The 21,959-nt window shown below is 34.5% G+C and overlaps 1 protein-coding gene across 1 annotated transcript in view; it reads right to left on the bottom strand.

Annotated features, from left to right (window-relative positions):
• Positions 1-8,608: 8,608 nt before the first annotated feature.
• RAB11FIP2 (RAB11 family interacting protein 2) overlaps positions 8,609-21,959 on the bottom strand; it is a 77,863-nt gene continuing 64,512 nt past the window's right edge. Inside the window, exon 5 of the mRNA XM_043984882.1 lies at positions 8,609-14,860. Coding sequence (XP_043840817.1) covers positions 14,630-14,860 — 231 coding nt within the window. The 3' untranslated portion in view covers positions 8,609-14,629. The remainder of the gene's footprint in view (positions 14,861-21,959) is intronic.

Raw genomic sequence — 21,959 nt, 5'->3', positions numbered from 1 at the left:
GCCAAAATGGACTAAGTGCCTAAGTCTGGAAGTTACCATCTTTCAAAGTTAAAAGTATATACACTTTTGGAAAAGTATTATTGTATATTACTTATCACATGGTGGTCAGAAGTGATATAAGGACATTCTCAAGATGCCTCTGAAGAACTTTGGAATTGATTGGGAGACATGGAAGACACTGGTACAGGAACAAACAGCATGGTATGCTCACATCAAAAAAAGTGCTGTGCTCTATGAGCAAAGCAGAATTGCACTAGCTCAAAAGAAACATGAGATGTGCAAATTTAGAGACACATCCATTTCAAATCTTCATATGGACTATTTGTGCCTGACTTGTGGTAGAGCTTCCTGAGCTTGTTTTGGTCTGATCAGCCACAGCTGGATATAACTGTACCTTGAACTCAACACAGTGGTGTCACTTTGGTCCTTTTCAAGAATGAAGGACAACAATCACCCCCACCACCACCACCACCACCACCTTCATCATAGTTGTAACAGCCTTGCCAAAGGGAAAATGACTGTCATCCTCACAAGAAATTAAAACCTATAATGAGTTTTAGGAGTGAACAAGTAGTACCTAATATTAGTTTGAAATTTTTTTTTATTTTGAACTTAAACATCAAAAATAGCATTTCTGGGGCAGCTAGGTGGCACAGTGGATAGAGTACCGGCCCTGGAGTCAGGAGGACCTGAGTTCAAGTCTGGCCTCAGATACTTAACACTTACTGGCTGTGTGACCCTGGGCAAGTCACTTGACCCCAACTGCCTCACTAAAAAAAAAAAAAAGCATTTCCACTCGTACAGAGAATAAGAAACAAGGCAAATAAACAAGTATTTATTAAGCATTTACTATGTACCAAGAACTGTGCAAAAGAGGATTGCATGTAAAATCATTAATCTCCATTATATACAATTTGCTTTTTAAAAAAGTATATAACACATTCTGGAAATTACTTTCAAAAATGCCCTATCTGTACCTCCTTCTCAACTTACTTGGGTTCTCTTCTGTGCATTTAAAAAAAGGCTCAATGTCCCTCTTCTTTTTTTGGTATCCCTGTTGTTATCTTCTCTGCCCAGATGCCCTCTCCTTTCATTAAAACCAAGAAAGGGAGAAAAAAGACTTTAAAAATTCCTAGTCAAGCAAGAAATCCATATAATGGTCATGTACAAAAATATATCTCTTGGGGCAGCTAGATGGCACAGTGGATAAAGCACCGGCCCTGGATTCAGGAGTACCTGAGTTCAAATCCGGCCTCAGACACTTGACACTTGCTAGCTGTGTGACCCTGGGCAAGTCACAACCCCCATTGCCCTGCAAAAACAAAAAACAAACAAACAAACAAAAAACCCAAAATATATCTCTTTTTGCATCAAAATGTAGATAACCTGTTTCAACAGAGGCATCATAAGTACTCTGGAGACATGGTTGGTCATTGCACTGATCCTGATTCTGCTCACTTTTGTGTAGTTTAAAATTTAAATTGCGGGTTCTAATCTGCCTCCCCAGTCTTGGAGGGAAGCTGGCTAAAATCACTGATAAATTCAACAAGAGTTTAGGCTTTTAAAGATTTATTAAGATATATATTATAAGTTAGTGAAGAGAGAGAGAGATTGAGAACAGATTCCTTGTAGCATGGAAAGCCAAGCTCAGATCTAATTCAGTATAGAGAGAAAGAAAGCAATTTCCTTTCCTAGCAGCCCACATGAAATCTCTCACCACCACACCAATGTCCTGAATGACAAGGGGGACTCCTGTTCTCCCTCTGCCACCACGTGCCTCTTCCTGAACTGAAGGGCCAATCTTCCACCGCTTCTCCCAGAAGCCATTTGTGAAACAGGAAACAAGGCCATCCACACACACAGCTCCAAGCTAATTGGCTGGTAGCTCTGATTGACAAGTCTAACAGGCGGCTCTACAGAGAAAAGATCCTGGGTGCTGGCCAGTCAGCTTCCGGATGCTAAAGTCACATATCTCTCCTCAGGCCAGCGCTCGCAGTGTTCCTCCAGCAGGGCATCATTCCAATTCTCACACCTTGTTCTGCAGTAGTTCATACTACTCAAGATTCTCTGAAATTCTTTCATCATTTCTTCATAGTCCCATTATATTTATATACCGCAATTTATTCAACTATTTTCCAATTATGTAAGAAAGAGGCAATCTAAGGTACTCCCTTAAATTTTTATTCTATGCATCTCTTCCTCCTCGCTACTTTAAATCTCCACTTCAGGATCATGAAGTTGCCTGTGACTCTTTCCTCCCCATTTCCTCTTCCGTCTTAATTCTCTACCTCCATATCTCTATTTATTTCCCAGCTGAAATATTTATATATCTACTGTTTGTATGTGTGTGTATGTGTATGTTCAATCTTTGTCCATTGAAGATATGAGGGAGTTTCATTCCCCACCCCTTCTTTTATATACTGTTCTTATGAACTTCAATGAGAGAAATATGGAGTGTCACTCCTTTGCTCCTCCTTTCTATACAGTAGATTCCTTTTACCCCTTTTTTCTTTCCCCTCTCAAAACCCCCCAAAAGAGAACCAATGCACCTCCAAGACTTCTATTTTTCTTATTTAGCTCCCTCAATGCCCTTTGAAAAAAATCAAGGTTCTGTAAGGACACTTGTTTTTTCTCTTCCCACCACCTACCTTATCAGAATGTTAGCACTACATCATCACTACATTACTCCTTCCAATTGCTCAAATAAACTTGGCTTTCTAGGTTTCTTTAGACCTCTTGTATTTTTATTTCAAAGTTCCTATTTAGCTCTGTTCTTTTCATCTGAAATGCTTGAAAGCCCTCTAATCCATTAAATCCCCCATCCAATGAGATTTTACTTAAATCTGCAGGCTAAATTATTATTGATTATAAGCCTGTATCTTTGCCTTTTGGAGTACTCTATTCCAAGATCTGTTTTTTGGTAGAAATTCTAGGTCTTGTGTGATTCTGATGTAGTTCCTTAGTACCTGAACTACTTCTTATTTATTTTTTCCCTGACATTCCTGGCACTTTTCCTTTTGGCATTTTCTTTTCAGGAGGTGACTGGTAGATTCTCTTTATTTTTACTTTGTTCTCTCTAGTTCTTATTTATGATTTTTAAAAAACGTACCCAGTTTTCTTTAAACACACACACACACACACACCATGGGTTTTCAGGGTACCACTGATTTTAATATTATCACCTTAACCTGTTTTATTTACATTCTATTTCTATTTTGATTTTGTTGTAAATATTTTTTGCTATCTCTGGAGCTGTCCAAAAAGAAGTACCAAGTACTTGGTTCAGGTACCAAGGAACTACAGTCAGCAAGTCCATTTCTTTTGTCAAAGTTTACTACTTTCTCTTCTAGGTTATTTCCCTTACTTTTTTCCTTCTGGAGTTTTTTAATCTTTTGCTTCATTTCTTCTATGTATTCATTGTAGAAAATCCATCTTTTTCCCTTTTAGTCTCTTTTAGGAGGATCTTTAGATATACAATAATTTTTACTACTGTTCAATGTTGTCTTTGATTTATTCATTTCTTCTGCTTTATTTCTTTGAATTGAGGCTTTGTGTGGGCTCCATCCTCTGCTCCATTTCTGGAGTTGGGTTGGGTGTTGGCCCTTTGTGGTCTTGCCCAGGATATCCTCAGTTTCTGTGAGGACCTCTCTCCTTCATGATTAAACTGAATTGATTCCTTGAGGTTCAGAGCACTAGAATTTCAGGGTCTACTCTGGTATGTCAAGAAAAAAATTTATGGACTTCAGAGTCCCTGGGTTGAGTGCTGTGGAACCATGCTGATACCTTACTCATTGCTATTTCCCAGGCTTTGAAATATTCCCACCATAATGCTTTTTCAGGGGAGCCTTCTACTTGTGCTACCTCAAGACATGTCCTTAGCTTCTATTTGGTCATGCTGGGAAACAATCCTGTGTGGATGCTAGTTTTCTTGGTAGCCCTCTTTCCTATTGCCAGCAAGAGTCTGGCAACACTTTATTTCAGTTCTGACATAGAAGCCACTAACTGTTGTTTCTCATTGAATTTCTTGATCATTTAGCTTGGTGAGAATTGTAGCATTTTGGTGGAGTAAGTATATGGGAGCTAAGTGGACTGCCTCTCATTTGGCTATGTTATTTCTAACAGTAAAATAATACTTAATTTTTCAATTAATTGGTATGCCATTTATCACTTCACAAACACAAGTTGAGTGCTTCCTGTCATGGAAGTAACCATGGATTCTTTTGTTTGCTTTAGGTTTTTTGTTTGTTTTTTTTTTTTTTGGTGAGGCAATTGGGGTTAAATGACTTGCCCAGGGTCACACAGCTATAAGTGTTAAGTGTCTGAGGCCAGATTTGAACTCAGGTCCTCCTGACTCCAGGGCCGGTGTTCTATCCACTGCGCCACCTAGCTGCCCCAAATAACTGTTTGTGTTTTGTGGTTTTTTTGGTTTGGTTTTGTGTTTTTTGGTTTTTGGGGTTTTTTTGGTTTTTTGGGGGGGGAGGGGTTGGTGACCGTAGATTCTTAAAGACTATGCTGGTGGAGCATATGTTCTAAAAGGGTCCATTAAGCTGAATAGGCTTCATATATGTTCCCACCTATGAGGTCAAATGTAGCCAGGTATAGAGATGCTCATCACCTAAAGGTGGGCCAACACACAACACATTCTTTGGCTATGGCAACCTCCTAAGGAGCTAAAAATACAAAAATGGTCCTCAGTCTAGGATAGTCCCTTTGGTTCCATTAATGTTTTCAGAGAAGCAGAAGAGGGGGCAGAGGGTGCTAAGAATCCCACAGGTCTTAAACTTTAATCTAATTCCTAGCACTTTTAGTGAGATTCAAAGGTCAAAGAGTTGCTATATAAGAATTAGATAAACATCCATACTGGCATTCTGGTTAGGAAGTGGGGGGGGGAGGGGGAACAAAAGGTAAGAAGGGTTGAGGTTAATGAAGAAATTGAAAAGCCAAACAGAGTATGTTATATATGATCCTCAAAAAATAGGGAATCCCTAGGATTTACTGAATACTATCAGTTATTAGTGTTAGATCTACCTTGGGCAGCTTCAGATCATTCTCAGCTTTAGAAATCTTAACACTAGCCCCATACTTGCATTCATCCTGTTACATTTGCTTGCTTCAATATGTATCTTTTAAAATATGTAAGGGGGCAAGTTTTTTGGGCATTTACATCCAACTCTTCAAATAATAATTTTTTTTTCCTTATCAGAAAAATATATGTCTTTGAATCTTCAAATTTTCATTCTTGAGAGCTTCTGATTCCACCCTAAAGAATGTCACTCACAAGATCCTACCAATCCTTCCTCTGAACTCTTATAAAACTATTCTCCAGCAGCTTGGATGATTACTAAAGTTTCTGGCTTTACTCTTCTCAGTCACAAACCCTATAAGGAGTGACCACTTCTTGCCCTGTGGTTGCCGTCAATACTACCACAGCAACCAACTTCCACTACACCTTTTGGTAAGAATGGATTCAGGGGCAGCTAGGTGGCACAGTGAATAAAGCACTGGCCCTGGATTCAAGAGGACCTGAGTTCAAATCTGGCCTCAGACACTTGACACTTACTAGCTGTGTGATCCTGGGCGAGTCAATCTTCATTGCCCCCCCCCCAAAAAGAATGGATTCATACTGTAATCTTCCCTTTTTGTTTTCCCCACCTTTTTTGAAAGATGAAATTGTTAAGCAAATTAATAACCATTAACCATTTTGCGTTTTGCCAAAGTTTCAACAGATGTCTGGACAACTGATCTGCACCAGATTTCGGTTGTTACTAGGAACGATTTATTATTTCTTTCTATTCAAATGCCCTGCGGTATACCCAGATGACAAAATCATTTTTTCCCCAAGTACTAAATTTCTTCACCTGAGTATATCTTCTCACTATAAAATGCTGTGGCAGGATCCCTGTGGTATTTCTTTTGAATAAGGAATACCCTTCCATAATATTTCACTTATGGGTCTTATTTTTTGCCAAATGTCAGTGATTTTTCAGTGATCAAGTTTGCCTCATTGTTATAACCTTTGCATATTTTTACTTTTAACATATGTGCATTCAGATTTATACATTCAAGGCCAAGGATTTCACTATTTGCTTCTTTCTTGAATTTTGTTTCTTGTATCTTTTGGAAGTCTCGAAAACAATTCTTTCTCCCATGCTGTAGCTACTACGGTTCCTAGCTCAAAGACCTTTTAATTAGATTTCCAAAGTCCAGGTAAATAGCATCTAAGCTTCTGTGTTATATATGCTTTCTCCCTGGTGAGGAACCATGTTATGGTCCAGATATAAGAAATCCCTATTGTTAATTATCTTAACTGGTTGTTTCCTTTCCAGATGTTTTTCTTCTGCTTCCCTTCGACAGAAAGCATGGATGAAAATACCACCTGTGCCCTATAGTCTTCAGCTTCTTGAAGAATGCAATCCCTGGCAATGCTTTCTAGGGTCATTTTGGCAGTATCATACATACCCACATCTCCAGAAGTGTATGGTGGTTATTTTTGACAAGTTCTGTCACATCTTGAATCTATGCCTCAGGAAGACAAGAAGCCTCTCTACTGTTACTAGTTTGACAAACAGCTGCCTCAGTACTCCTAGCAAGTAAGTACCAAACATTATTCCTTTTTGGCTGAATCCTACTAAGTGATCTCTTACCTGACAGGCTCTGCAGACTTATCTTTTCCTGGAGGACAAAATAGCCACTTTGTCTACAGAGCAGCCAATGTCCTACTCTTCAGAAAAGAACTTTAAATTTATTCAAATTAGTTAATTTTAGCTGCTAGTGTTCAGTGGTCTTTCTTTACTTTGACTATCATTCTTATATCACTCAACCTCCAGATGCAGGTTGTACTTCCCTTCTGCCTCTTCAGATCATTTTACTCATTTTTCACATTGGAAAATTATTCCCGGTTTTTTTTTTTTTAAAGATTTATTCTACGATCATCTGGAGTACAGAGGTATTTTTCCAAATCCCTTCACCTTTTCTAGGATGGAGAAAATCTGACGTTAGCTTTGCCAAAAATAAAAACCCCATAATTCCATGCAAGTCACTGCGCTAAATTCTTCTTATTCTCCAAACTGAGTGGCTTTCAAGAGCTATTGCTTTGCTTACCTTGCCTTACCAGCTACCTTTTTGAGTCATCTCTCCTCAGTTCCTTTTCAATCTTCTTCTGCCTCCTTCAGGTTCAGTCGTTCATCTTATATTTCTAAAATTTTCCCAAATTTTTCCTATCCAAATTCAATCTGTAGCCTTTTTCACAAATTCCTTCTTCTTCAGTTCAACCCCTTCACTCTTCTCTAGTCTCCTTTTGCCATGTCATTTTTCCCTTCATGGACAGACTAGGGAAAAGTGATGGGATTAAGCTTAATAAGGAAAAAATAACGAAGGCTAGAGAATGAATTTCAAAGAAATTTTTAAAAAAAACCTCAGATGTTGGGACTCAAATGGCAATGGAGAGACATATGGTGGCCTTTAAATAGGAAGCAACAGAAGACTGGTAATGACTTGAAAATAAGAAGTGGCATAAAAAATATTTAGGAAATATACAAGCAAAAAAGAAGATGGCCAGTCATGTAGCAAGTGAGAGATAGTAAATGGACCATCCAACTATTATACTGGTATTCAGGACATAATAACAGATTCAAGGAAAGATTGTCACATTGGGTAGATGTTCTATGAAAAGTCTATGGAAAATCAGAAAAAAAATGTATAGGATGAAAAAGTAGAGGTCCATTGTAATTTGCCTTTAATAAAAGAGTACCTTACATTAAAATTCTTGCAATGATATGCCTAACAACAATCCTGTGACAACAATCCTGTGAAGTAGGTAGCGTAACTATTATTATCCCCATTTTGAAGTTATGGAAAAAAGCATCTGACACTTCCGTTGTTCTATGCGGCCTCATGACATTCCACAGCTTCAGTGAAGTTCTTAACTCCAGCACCTAGCACAGTGTCATTGCTGTTGTTCAGTCATATCAGTCATGCCCAATGCTTCGTGACCCCATTTGGGGTTTTCTTGGCAGAGATATTGGAGTGGTTTGCCATTTCCTTCTCCAGCTCGTTTTACAGATGAAGAAACTGAGGCAACTAGAGCTAAGTGACTTGCCCAGGGTCATAAAGCACAGCTGGTAAGTGTCAGAGACCAGATTTGAACTCAGGAAGATGAATCTTTCTAACTTCAGAGCTGGCGCTCTCTCCACTAAGCCACCTGGCTGCCTCCATCAGGCACAGTCAATGCTTCCTAAGTGCCTGGTTTATTTATCTGCTTCAATAAGTGTTTAACTGACTTACATTCTATGTAGAAAAGCTCCATAATAACCTGTGAGAGACATAGAGAAAAGGCAGAAAAACAATGAGAGGAATACATGAGGTGTGGTTGGGCAGGAAGAATGAAACTCACTCACATTGGCAGTCATTGACTGGAGGAATAGGTTTATATACTGGACTAGAGAAAGGCTTGCTTCAAAGCAAATTGAAAATGAATGGCCCAGCTGCAATAATACAAATGGCTTAGCATATTCTGAGAAGGCAGTAAGAATTTTGGAGCACAAGGCTCTGAATTTGACAAGTATGTTTATGTGCAAATATTTGAGTTTTGGTCCCGGTAAAAACAAACCTCTGAATAACACAAAAGATTTCCAAGCTTCAGTCAATGAATTTATTTTATGAAATATTCAACAGACAATATTGAATAGTCATTTATTAAGCACCTATGTACCATGAACCATGCTAAGTAAGCACTGGGTATATAAAAAAGCAAAAGACAATCCCTGCTCTGAGTATTCACATTCTCATTGGGAAACAACATGAAAAAAACTATGTATAGATTAGATATAGATGGATAAATTACATCAAAGGAATGACACGAGGAAGAATTTCAGCCAGAAGGAAGCCAGGGAATGGAGATGAGGGAGAGCACTCAAGGAATGGGGAGCTAGAGAAAATAGGTGGGACTGGGAGATGGGAGTGCCTTATGTGAGAACAGCAATAAGATCAGTGTCACTGGATAGCAAAGTTATTGGAGGGGAGTAAGATATAAGAACACTTGAAAAATAGGAAGGGACTGCGTTATGAAGGGCTTTAAAAGTCAAAAGATTTTTACATTTGATACTGGAGGTGACAGAGGGCCACTGAATAAGGGGGTGGCATGGTCAGATCTGTACCTTGAAAACTGAGTGGATGAGAGACTGGAGTGTGAAAAGGGCTATTGCAGTCATCTTATAATGAAGTGATGGAGGCCTGCACCAGTATAGTGGCAGTGTCAGAAGAAAAAAGTGAGTGACTATGAGAAATGTTAGAAAGACAGAATCTATAGCACTTGGCAACTCACTGGATATGGGGGAGGTATGAAAGTGAGGATTTGAGGGTGACATCTAGGTTACAAGCCTGGATGACTGGGAGGAAGATGATGGCCTCAACAATAATAGGAATAATAAAATTGTAAAAGGGGAACCAGTACATTTTTTCATGGGGGGAGGGGTCAATGATCCCCTATTATCTCTTTCTACATAATTTTCCACTGAAAAATCTCTAATTACTGTGTTTGCTTTCATCTTCTAAATGTTGAAAAACTAACTTGGTAGTGTGCCTCTATTACTTTTTTTGATGGAGCCAATGAAAACTAGGTTTTTTTCAAGATTTAAGTATTTTAGTATTCCATATACACTGGAACACTAAATTGCAACTTGCTATATAAAATGCAAGGTATTATAACTGACAACTTTTCAAATCTTTTCAGTTAAACTATTCAAAGTACATTCAATCACAACCTAATTTTTCTAGCTTAGAGATAACTGGTAATAGTATAATAGACAGAGTGCTAGGCTTGGAGTCAAGAAGACCTAAGTTCAAATCCTACCTTAAACACTTGTGATCATTTACATGATTATGGCAAGTCACTTAATATTTCTTAGCCTCAGTTTTCTAAGTTTTTCCAGGGGGTTGGACTCTATGGTCTCTAAGGTCCTATACTATTCTAAATCTATGATCCTATGAAATATGCAAAATACAGTACTTTAAGTTCTGTGAATTTAATTTTTTAACTATTGTGTTTGAATAACATTCATAAATTTGTTTAATCTGTACTTCCATACTAGTGTAGGATGAAAAATTTGATGTTTTATCCAAACAGAAGTGTCTAAAGGTTCATGTACATACTGCAAAGGAGATATGTAGGTGAATGATTTACTTGTTCTCTTAAATCCTTTTCAAATGCTTTCATATTTATACTCATTCTTACAGAAGAGATCAAATTAAAACTCTATACAAACATAATGAATAAGAAACATAACTAATGTATATATTAAACTAAAAGAAAAAAGCTACTGTGATGTACTTTGGAAATTTATTAATATTTTAGACATGCAATTAAATAAAATTATAGATGATTATATTAAGATTATACACTTTAATCAACTATAATAAATCAATACTTATTGTATGCAATATAAAAATTCTGATTCTTCATGCATCAGATTACATAAATTAGGTGTCACATTATACAATATTTAAATATACTTGTGAGTTTTGTACCTTCAAAAACGTGTACAAGTTACTACAGTATTTTTAATAAGACAAGTATGTACTCTTCTGTTATAAATAATGTTTATATCTTTTGCATACCTGCTAAATATACACATTCTAGGATCTGCAGCAATTTTTCATACTTCAAAATACAAAACATCTGGAAGCTTCTAACATGAATAAGCCCAAATATATTATTTGTAACAGATTTCAATTCCACATAAGAGTGGATTCTTTGACATAGAAAATAAATGAAATAAATGTCAACTCTTGTTTAATGCTTGAAGAGCTTCTACACTTCTTAATAAATGCATCTGAAAACCCTTCATATGCAGATTAGTTAAGGTGCTATCTATTGCATATTAAATACTTCCAATGATTACATCTGGATTATTAAAGTTATAAATCCATTAAAATGGAGTTTACAGTGGAAGTGCTGACAGACCTTTAAATCTAGTATCATGAACTAGCAATGCCATAATCCTTCACCTCTTACTTCAAAGAGAGTAAGTGAATCAACATGCTTTTAAAGTTCATTTTAACACACAAAACTTACGCCTACCATATCTACAAGATGTATGAGTATATGAACATCAAAAAGTTTGAGTGTGATTTACAAATCCAAGATAGGCTCTTTCTTAAAAGCTATAGAAGAAAATAAAACCTCTGGTACAACATTTACTGTAGATATATTAAAGAAAGCAGTTCTTATTTTTTAAGATTCTCCTAGTCAAAAAAAAACCCCACCCCCCCTTTGAGGAAGTTGGGGGTAGGGGAAGCACATGTGAAGAAAATAAGTTGTTCACTGATGGGCTTAGTTTTGCTTAGGTTTCCATTCATGAAATCTTAAGAACAAGGCAACACTTTCATGGCTGGAAAACTACAATTAGATCTTGATTTCCTGCCAAAAGCAATAGATGTAGTTATGGCTAATCTATGGATAATGCTACATTCATGCATGCAAAGGTGACAAAAAATGATCCATACAAAATATAGCAGCAAAAAGTAATATCTAAATGTTATACATTCTTTATGAATGGGTAATGTTATCATTTTATTTACTACTCTAGGACATGACCCTGGTATTTGTCCCACAAAGTAAAGTTAAAAGAATTAACTATCAACAAGTATTTCCAACATTATTATCACGAAATTGGAATTAATACTGAAATGAAATCTGCATACATAGAAGTGATTTTATAAAATAAAAAACTTTTAAATGTATACAATATTATAAGTTTATCAGCTAATAACAGGTTTCAAAATGTATAAATTATTTTATGATTAAAAGATCAACAAAATACTTTTAAGTATATAGATGTATTTCAGCACAGAGGAAAAATGTGTTTATAAGTATCATACTTTCTATTAACAAATTCATTAATGGTTACCCTCATTTCCAAACTACTCACTTAAAAATGCATGATCAAGGGGCAGCTAGGTGGTGCGGTGGATAGAGCACCGGCCCTGGAGTCAGGAGGACCTGAGTTCAAATCCGGCCTCAGACACTTAACACTTACTAGCTCTGTGACCCTGGACAAGTCACTTAACCCCAACTGCCTCACCAAAAAAAAAAGAAAAATGCATGATCAAATCTTTTGTAATTTGAATAATTATAAAGTTATACTTCAAAAATACAACCTAAGATATTATTTTCTGCCTTTTTGCAATTCTAGAAATTGAAGAGTTTTGTTTCTACTTTCAACCAAGGACAGATTAAAGACACTTTCACTTGTAAACAAAATTTCAAGAGTAATTTTTTTTTCCCTGCTTTTACTTACATTGATTTGTAATGTAATTATAATGAAAATAGCATTCAGCTCTAAGTCATGCAAGTGATAGTAACCCAATAATTTAAATAGTTTCAGGTCATAATAAGTGCAATTAAAATCAATTTTAATATAATACTCATTTTGGCTTACAAAGGTAAAAATATTGATTCTTGATTCTTTATGCAGAGAAATATCCTCTCCTTTAAAGTAGATTTGATTGTGTCATACTTATGACATAAGATATATGGGTACTCATGGCAAAATAAACATTAATTGATTATATAAAAGCATATTTGGCCAAAGTATACTAAAATATCCAAGAATCCTTGTGGCAAAAATGAACAACCACCAACGCTATATTTTGATCTTAAAAAAAAAGATTTAGTAAATGTTTTATTTTTTTTTTTAAAAACCTAAGTAAATCATAACGATAAAAACCATAACCTTTGGCACCAGATTAAAAAATATTTGTCTCAAGACCTCAAATTAAAAAAAAAACCCACATATTGATATTTGAAGTATAGTCACCTTGGATTCTAAACTCTAAACAGTAAGTTGGGGGAAAAATTGGGCAAGATCAATTTTCCATTTCCCACTTTTCTAATTTTAGAAAATGAACTACATACTACTTAGGAAAATTACTTCAGAATTTTTAAATGATGCTCTCTTAGGAGAAACAAGTAAATACTGTGAATAAAGGGCCAGATCCTTTGGATAAGTACACTCGATATTTTCTGACCCCAAATGTTAAAATGATCAAAAAGGTAATTCTAAATACTGTGTTTTAAAAAGAAATCCTTTATCTTGCTCTTTTATCATATATATTTTAGTGAAGTTGAGCTATAAGTGTCACAAAAATTAAAAAGTTCATTAAAGAACAGGGACAAAAGGGTATAGAAAGTTTACATACCCCAAATTGAAACGAACTTAACTTCATAACATTAGGAAGACAAAGCTTCTTTCTTAGCTTATCATTATAATGATTTCTATAAATTGAATGGTAGGTTTAAAAACAAAACAAAAACTTTATCTTTCACCACTACATTTCCATCTGAAATGATGGGATAATTTCACATGCATTTTACAACAATATCTAAAGATGCCCTATAAAAGTAACTAAGCGTGCTTTCTAGAGGGATGAACACTTTACCAGAAAAAAAAGATAAATCAGATCCCTAATTGAAGCTTCAAGAAATGTAAATATACATTATTCTTTGAGTAAAGACGTGCACTAAAAACTCACAGTCCTTTAATCTGGTCTTTTTTTGGGTTTAAAGTTTAAAAATTCCATAACCTGAAACTCTTAATTTTTAAAGTATATTTTGCTTTTATCAATATTATTACAAACACTGCCCATTTTATGCTAATTTCTAAACATCTTATGTCCCATTATTTTGAATTATTCACATATCTTTCCTCTTTCTCCAAATTTCTTTGACATTAGACATTTTTCTTCTGAACAACTTATCCTCATCTTTAAAACATGCAATATCTTTACCAACCCCCCGAAACCTACATATTTTATTAGTTTATTACCAACTTTATAGTTTCCACACAAAACTCAAATTTTAGGATAAAAAAATGAGTTCCAACAAATAATCTAACATCTTGAAGTTGAAATATCCTAAAATATTCTCAATATTACATAAGTATGACACTCTACCACTTTGGGGTCATTTCTTCCAATAGAATTGGATTTTAGAATATTACATTACATTTCAGTTCACTTTCAAACAAAGTATCAGATGTTTAGGACTGATTCAAAACAGTCTCTGCATAAATAGTAATACTAATAAGAACTGATTTTTGTTTTGCACCAATAAATATAACACATTCACATGTTAAAATGAAGGACGTGGGAATTCAACCTTAAAAGGTACCAATTATGAATGAAAAATACTTATCTGGGCATATATGTAATAAGTAGTTCTGTGGCTAAATATTATCCTCAAGCTGATTTTTGAGAAATCAAAAAATATATTACATTTCAGAAGGCAGGAGCTGAATGATGAAAAATCTTAGCAATAGATAGGCTTTTTGGAAGGTGAATGTTACTAAGGTAAATGTCTGCACCAACAGATTAATCAGGAAGTAGGGTAGTGAGCTGAGGAGACATAATTTACACCCAAGGAAAAGTTACATGCCCTAGAGATGCTAGTCTTTTTTACTTTAAAATTTTATATTATTTAGATCACTTTAGAGGTCACTTTTTTTAGCAATCCCCACTATTAAGTTTAAAACAATTTCTGAGAACTTAAGAGGAACAAAAATAACAAAATTTAGACCTATTGTGCAGTGTCTTCCACTAGCATTTTAAAAATACGAAATGCAGTATTACTGGCTTATTTACTCTTAGAAAATTTGCCAGCTTTTCTGGAAGGTTCATACGGCACTCTGAGAATACTTGGAGTTTCTTCCATTACTCTTACAAGAAGATTGTCAATGTAGTCCTCAAGTTCACGGATATGGGTATCTTTCCTTTTAAGTAGTTCTTTGTGTTTCACCAGTTCTTGTATTACTTCTTCATAGGTAAGACTTCGATACCCTGCAGTGGCATCAAAAGGATTGCTATCCTGGAACAGGATAAAAATACTAGTTTTATTAGATGTTAGGCCATAGGTAAACAATAAGGTCCAAACAAAGGCTTTCAGAAATCAGGACGTGTGAAGAGACAAAAGAGAAATGGAAACAAATAACTGTCAATCAATCCTGAAAAAGAAACATGTTTATTACATATTTTTCTTAACATCAACAAAAATAAGCACCAGCACATATTTGCTTATCCAAATCTCTAATAAAAATCTGCATGAAGTTTATGCTATATCAAAAATGATGATAGTATTCAATTTCAATCTGGTCAGTCCACAGTTTACTTTTCATTTCAATAAGAGTGCATGCTCTTTACAATTATTGTTTTTTCAAACTGAATTAAGGTTCTTTGCTTCTGTCACAAGACAGACAAATTGCAAATGGCTTATAATTAGAAAGGTATATTTGAGTGGACCACAGTATTGATATTACATCTATTAAATAATTTTACAGGTAGAAGCATTAAAAGAATGTAACTTTATAGAATGAAAATTTTATCTCTGAGGCATCTGTATGTATGATATATGTAGTTCCACTATGAAGTGATAACATTTTTATGAGTGGCTTACAAACATCGGTTTTATTCCTTTATAGTCACAACACACAAACAATATATTTATAATATAAAATACTGATTTAGAATGCAACAAAAGGTATAGGCCCCACATATATGGATAACATCTACATTTTAGGCACCCAATATATATGATAAAAATAGCAATACAGAGTTGTCACAAATTGCAAAACCACAGAATTTGGGGGTCGAAATATAATTCGATATTCAGTTGACCCAAACTATACTAGAAAAAAATACCTATAACATATAAAATATTTCAAACAGCCTGAAATAAAGTTTTTGATTAGTCAAGAACCAGAGGCAGAATCTCAAAAGATTTATCAACTATCACTGTAAAGGAACACCAATCTCTGAATATAATCCAAAAGGCAAAATATGTGTACAAGTATTAATAAGCTACTCAGAAAAAGTAAATAAAATCATACAGGGGAAAAGATGGATTGTTAATGAACTAAATGACTTCTAAGAACTGATGAAAAAAAACTAAAGCTGTGTAGAAATTTTAAAATACAAATACAGAAAAAGAGACGCAGAAAAAGGTAAATATGAGCAAACTCTCATAAGGGACTGATCAAAGATCAGGTATCTATGTTCTAAGACAAGAGAGATAATACAAATATTTCAGAACCTTACCATCATCAAGGATCATAGATCTTAGTAGTGGTTTTGTTATGATTTGATGATCTTAAAAAGGAATGAGGGGCAGATAGGTGGCACAATGGATAGAGCACTGGCTCTGGAGTCAGGAGTACCTGAGTTCAAATCCGGCCTCAGACACTTAACACTTACTAGCTGTGTGACCCTGGACAAATCACTTAACCTCAACTGCCTCAAAAAAAAAAAAAAAGAGGGAAAAATATATACTAAAGAGAAAAAAGGGAGCAGACAATGGGGAAGTCATTTCATAAAATTAGGAGTGTCCAAGTTAAAGACTAAACAAATGAGTAAGGACTAGGGAGGGGAGAGGAGTGTCATTTGAACTTCATTTTCCTGTGAACTGATCAAAGGAGTGAAGGATATATAACCACAGTTGGGTAGAGAAATATAGTTCACTCAAGAGAAACAAGAAGGAAAGAAAGGAGGGGGAGGGGAAGTGGATTCAGGGAGGAAAGTGGATCTCAAAGAAAGGCTTAAAAGGAAAGAAACAATAAGAATTTCTGCCTGGGCTCTGGGTGAAGAAAAAAGGAGAGCTGAGGCAGACTGACTCAAATGTAAAGCACTGGTTCTGAGCATATTCCTTCCTCATCAACCTCTTCTTTGTAAAGAGAAGGCAAGAAACAGATGGGGAAAAAAAGAGATTAGGATAGAGAGAAATTCACAATTAACTCTGAAAACTGAATGTAAATGAAATGAACTCACACACAAAATGGAATAAGACAGAGAATGAATTAGAAAGCAGATTCAACAGTATATAGTTTACTAGAAATATACTGAAAGCAAAAAATTCATAGAGTTAAAGGGCCTGGGACAATATTAAGCTTTAATTTCACTCAAAAAGGCAGGGTAGCATTCATGATCTGAAAGAATGAAAAAGGGGGGGGGGATAGACGATTAAAAGACATAAAAAGGGAAACTACGTTATGTTTCAAAGTACCTCAGAAGATATAATAGCAATACTAAATATATACGCACTAAATGGTATAGTATCCAAATAATTAAATGAAAAGTTATATGTGCTATAGGAAGAAATGACATGATAAAACTATTAATAGTGGGATACCTCTATGTACATCTTTCAGACCTAGACAAATATAATAAAAAAAGCAGAATTTTAGATAAATAACATATCTCTTGCAATTGCTGAATGGGAATAGAAATAAGCATACATATTCTCAGAAGCACACTGAAGGCTTTACAAAAACTGGCCTAAGTATTTAGGACATAAAAACCTCTGACCCCGATGCAATGAAAATTATATACAATTTAGCAGGGAGCCATTAAAATGACTAAAATTTAAAGTCCAAATGAACCAATTCTAAAGAACTGATAGGTCAAAAAACAAATCAAAGAAAAAACAGATAATTTCATTAAAGATAATGACAAGAACGAAACAACAGATCAAAATTTTGTAATGCCACAAAGTAGTCCTTAGGGAAAAATTTCTATCTCTAAATATGTCCATCAACGAGAGAAAAAACAGGTCAATGAATTAGGTATGCAACTAAAAAAAAAACCACCTAGAAAACCAATAGATTAAAATCCCAAATAAACACCAAAATAGAAATTCTGAATAGCAAAGAGAATAGAAAAATAGAAAGCAAAAGAAACAAACATGTAATCAATAATTTAAAATAGAAGCTATTGCTTTGGGGGGAATAAAATTTTTAAAAAGCATTAGCTGATTTGATTTTTTAAAATAAAGAGGAAAGCCCTATTACCAATATAAAAATGAAATAGGTAGATTAACAATAAATGAAGAAATACAAGTATTTGAAATTATTTTGCCCAAGTGTATGCCAATGAAACTGACAATCTACATGAAATGGATGAATATTTACAAAAATATAAAATGTACACATTAATAGAATAAGAAATTAGGGTTTTAAATAACTCAGCTGTAGAAAAAAGAAACCGAACAAGTCATAACTAAGTTCCCAAATAATAAACACTTGGTACTAGATGGATTTGTAAAGAATTTTATCAAACATTCAAACAATTTTTTAATACTATGTAAGCTTTTTGAAAAATTAGAAAAGACATGGTCTTACTAAAGCTTTTCTATGATCCAACTATTATCTTGATATTTAAACCAGGGAGAGTCAAAAGAGAGGAAAAAAAATTATAGACCAATGTCCCCAATGCACATTAACAAAAAATATTAAATAAAATATTAGCAAAAAGACTCTAGCAACATATTAAAAAGATTAAACACTATGACCAGGTTGGATTCATATTAGGATTTAGGATTGGTTAGGGAAGCTATCCATTTAAACTACATCAATAAAAAGAACAATAAAAATAATATGATCTATTAAGAGATACAGAAAAGGCTTTTAACAAGATTTGATACCTCATTCCTACAAAAAAACCACACAAAACCAACTCTAGAGAGCATAGGAATAAATGGTTCTTCTCTTAAATGTGATTGTTGGAGGCAGCTAGGTGACTCAGTGAATAAAGCACTGGCCCTGGATTCAGGAGGACCTGAGTTCAAATCCAGCTTCAAACACTTGACACTAGCTATGTGCCCCTGGGCAAGTCACTTAACCCTCACTGCCCTGCAAATTTTTGTATTTGTGTGTGTGTGTGTGTGTGTGAGACTGTTAATAACTTTCTAAAACTGAGAGCCATGTAATGAGGATATCTAGAGGTCTTTTGATAAGATCAAGGCGGTAAGAGAAGGATGTCCATTATCACCACTAGTATTTAAGGGCTATAAATAAAACTAGCTATTGCAATAAGACAAGACAAAGAAATTGAGAGAATAAGCACAAGGAAAAGAGAAAATTAAAGATTTTTGCAGATGACATGATATGATGGCTTACTTAGAGAACCCTTGAGTCAACTAATAAGTAATTGAAAAATAACAAAGTAACAGGATGTAAGATATATGCGCAGGAGTTACTGGCATTTCTGTGGATCACTGTATTATTAACAAAACTCAGCAGGAAGACCTGGGATGGGAAATTCCATTTTAACAAATTACAAAATGTATAAACTAAATAGGAGGCTAGTGTGCTTACAATTAACACCTAGGCTGAGGTTCAATTGCAAAGGTAGCAACAGAGAATTCAGTGTAAAGATTAGGATGGTAAGTAGAAAAACAAGGATAGTACTTCCATGGTGAAGTGACATTTCTGTGCTTTGCAATCAATCAAAGGGATGCCCCAGAAGAAGTCTAAATATGGGGAGTATCAGCTAAGTAGAGAGTCAGGTTCTATCCCAGGCCCCCTTCTATTCCATATGCTGATTATTCATACACTCACACACACACACACACACACAAAATCATCTTAGCAAGAAAAAAATCTATCCATATATAGCTCTATACATACCAACAGATATAGACATTGATGCATGTCTGGCTTCTTCCCTGAGCTTCAATGCTGCATTACCAATGACCTATTATACATTTCAAACTGATGTCTCAGAGATAGCTCAACCTCAAGACATAGAAAACAGAGCTCATCTTTTCCCCAAATTGTTCCTTTTTTCCAACTTCCCTATTTCTGTCGAAGGCACCCAGTCTCTCAGGTTCCTAACTTTATCTTCATTATCAACATTAACATTAAGTTAAAGATAAACTTCTCATCCTCCTTTATCCTACATATCTAATCAGTTGCCAAATCTTCCTAACTCCACTCCATCTCTAAAGTCTGACCTCTTCTTTCCACTCAGGGCTACCACCTTACTAAAAGGCTCAGTTTCCCCCATTTGAAATTAAATTTTTCAAAGTCTTATTTGGGGGGGTAGCTAAGTGGAGCAGTGGATAAAGCACCGGCCCTGGGTTCAGGAGGACCTGAGTTCAAATCCAGCCTCAGACACTCCACACTTACTAGCTATGTGACCGTGGGGAAGTCACTTAACCCTCATTGCCCCCCCCCAAAAGTCTTATTTGCTTCTTTGTATTTGTATCTTTCCAAATAAATGCTTGTTGACTAATTTATATTAGCCTTTCACATGCAAAACTCCCCAATTTTGGAGTCTGACACTCAAAATACTCCCTTTTCCTAGGTTTCCTTTGTTTTGCTAAGAGACCTTGCATTGTATGTGACATTTATTTAGTTCTGAAAACAAATATTTTCCCAAATAGATCAATTTTTTAAACTACAATATTATCATAAAGTATATACTATGGTTGATTTTTAATGAGATATTTTAGGGGTACAATCTATTTCTAGGAGGTCAATATTCTGATCACTCACTAGATTCCAGCAACTAATTAATTGACTTTCTTCATGTCTTAACCATATAATCAACTGTCTTCTGAAGAATATACAGATATATGACACACATCTAAAATACTAGCTTGATTTCAACTTGGGAAAGCCATCAATGTACAATAATTCAATTTGTCTATGTACTTAGCCAGAACATATTAGCTAAGTTTCTGAATAATCTTTTAAAAAATCTAACCCCATATTACATATCAAACCATATGTATATATAAATTGATATATCAAATTATCTGTATTATATAACATATATAACATAACATATATGCCTAAGGAAAAATATTTCCCAAAAAACCATTTTTAATCTAAAATCACTTTGGTTTTGTGTTTGTTTTTTTTCCTCTAGGAGATCTGATTTTAATAAGGAAAAAGATAAAGCAAACACAATTTGAAAGCATGATGATATAGGTTGTTCTAAGCAATTCTCATAGTGGGAAAGCATATTATAACCTAAGGACCTGTCTAGAAATAGGAGTTGAAATTCTGGGCCTCAGATGGATCATTTTTTCATAATAATATAAGCTAAAATACTGAAATCTCTGGACCTCTGTTTCTTCATATGTTAAATAAAGTTGTTCTTGATGATGTCTTAAGTTCCTTTCCAAGTCTAAGATTCTAAGCAGTATGGTTTGTGTTTGGTTTTTTAAAAGTAATAAAACCCTGGAATATTTCACTGTCACACTAAAATATTTATCCCTACTAGGGACTTTCAATGATTTCTGTGACAAATCAGTAGATGTGGGAATTAAATAAATGAAACTTCATAAGATACATTATGAAGTCGTTGGCTTTATTCTTGTTCATTTTTACAAAACTATGATATTTGTCCATCAACATCTTGCTCATAATAACCAAAATATGCATTATTTATACTCTTTTCCTGATCTGTAATATATTGTTTAAACTCCCTTACAATAATTCCAAAAATACTGATATCAAAAGATGCTATAAAGAAAAGCTTTATTTTTAACTAACACTTTGAGACACTGAAAACAGAAATAGGTAATAATAGATTAAGACTGTCTAAATGATTTCAGAAGTTTAAATTAACCATGAAAAAGATATTATTACATGGAAATTTAATTTCCCCAAATACATGATTACTCTACAACTCTGTGATAAGTCTTTAGAACTACTACATACTAAGGTATAGACAGACTTCCAGGAAATAAAACTATGTCCCCAAATACTTAATACTTCCATTAGATAAACTGAGCATATTTCCTGGAGCTTTCTTGTGTCTATGAGTATTTTGCCCCAGAAATTTTGCATGAAGTTTTGTAGTAAGAAAACATCTTAGGAACACATGTATCATGAGCTATATTCTGGGAAAAAAATACAAAGTAATTAAAAACACAGTTGGATCTTGGTTCCAGATTTTATTCCAGATTAGAAAACTATGCAACTCTATTTTTGGAAAAGATTTTATATTGCCTTTCTGATACTCAACCTGAAAAAAAAATTATATTATAAAGATGCAAAATATTCTCTTGTAAATGGAAATGCAGTGATCTGTTGGGTCATAAATATATTTATCTACAAACAGAACACTATTAACAACATTATTAAGCTAAATTGGAACTCAAATATAAAATTCTAATCATCTAAAAA

This window comes from Dromiciops gliroides, chromosome 2, assembly GCF_019393635.1.
Source record: "Dromiciops gliroides isolate mDroGli1 chromosome 2, mDroGli1.pri, whole genome shotgun sequence".
Lineage (NCBI taxonomy): Eukaryota > Metazoa > Chordata > Mammalia > Microbiotheria > Microbiotheriidae > Dromiciops > Dromiciops gliroides.
This window is presented reverse-complemented; position numbering and strand designations above follow the sequence as displayed.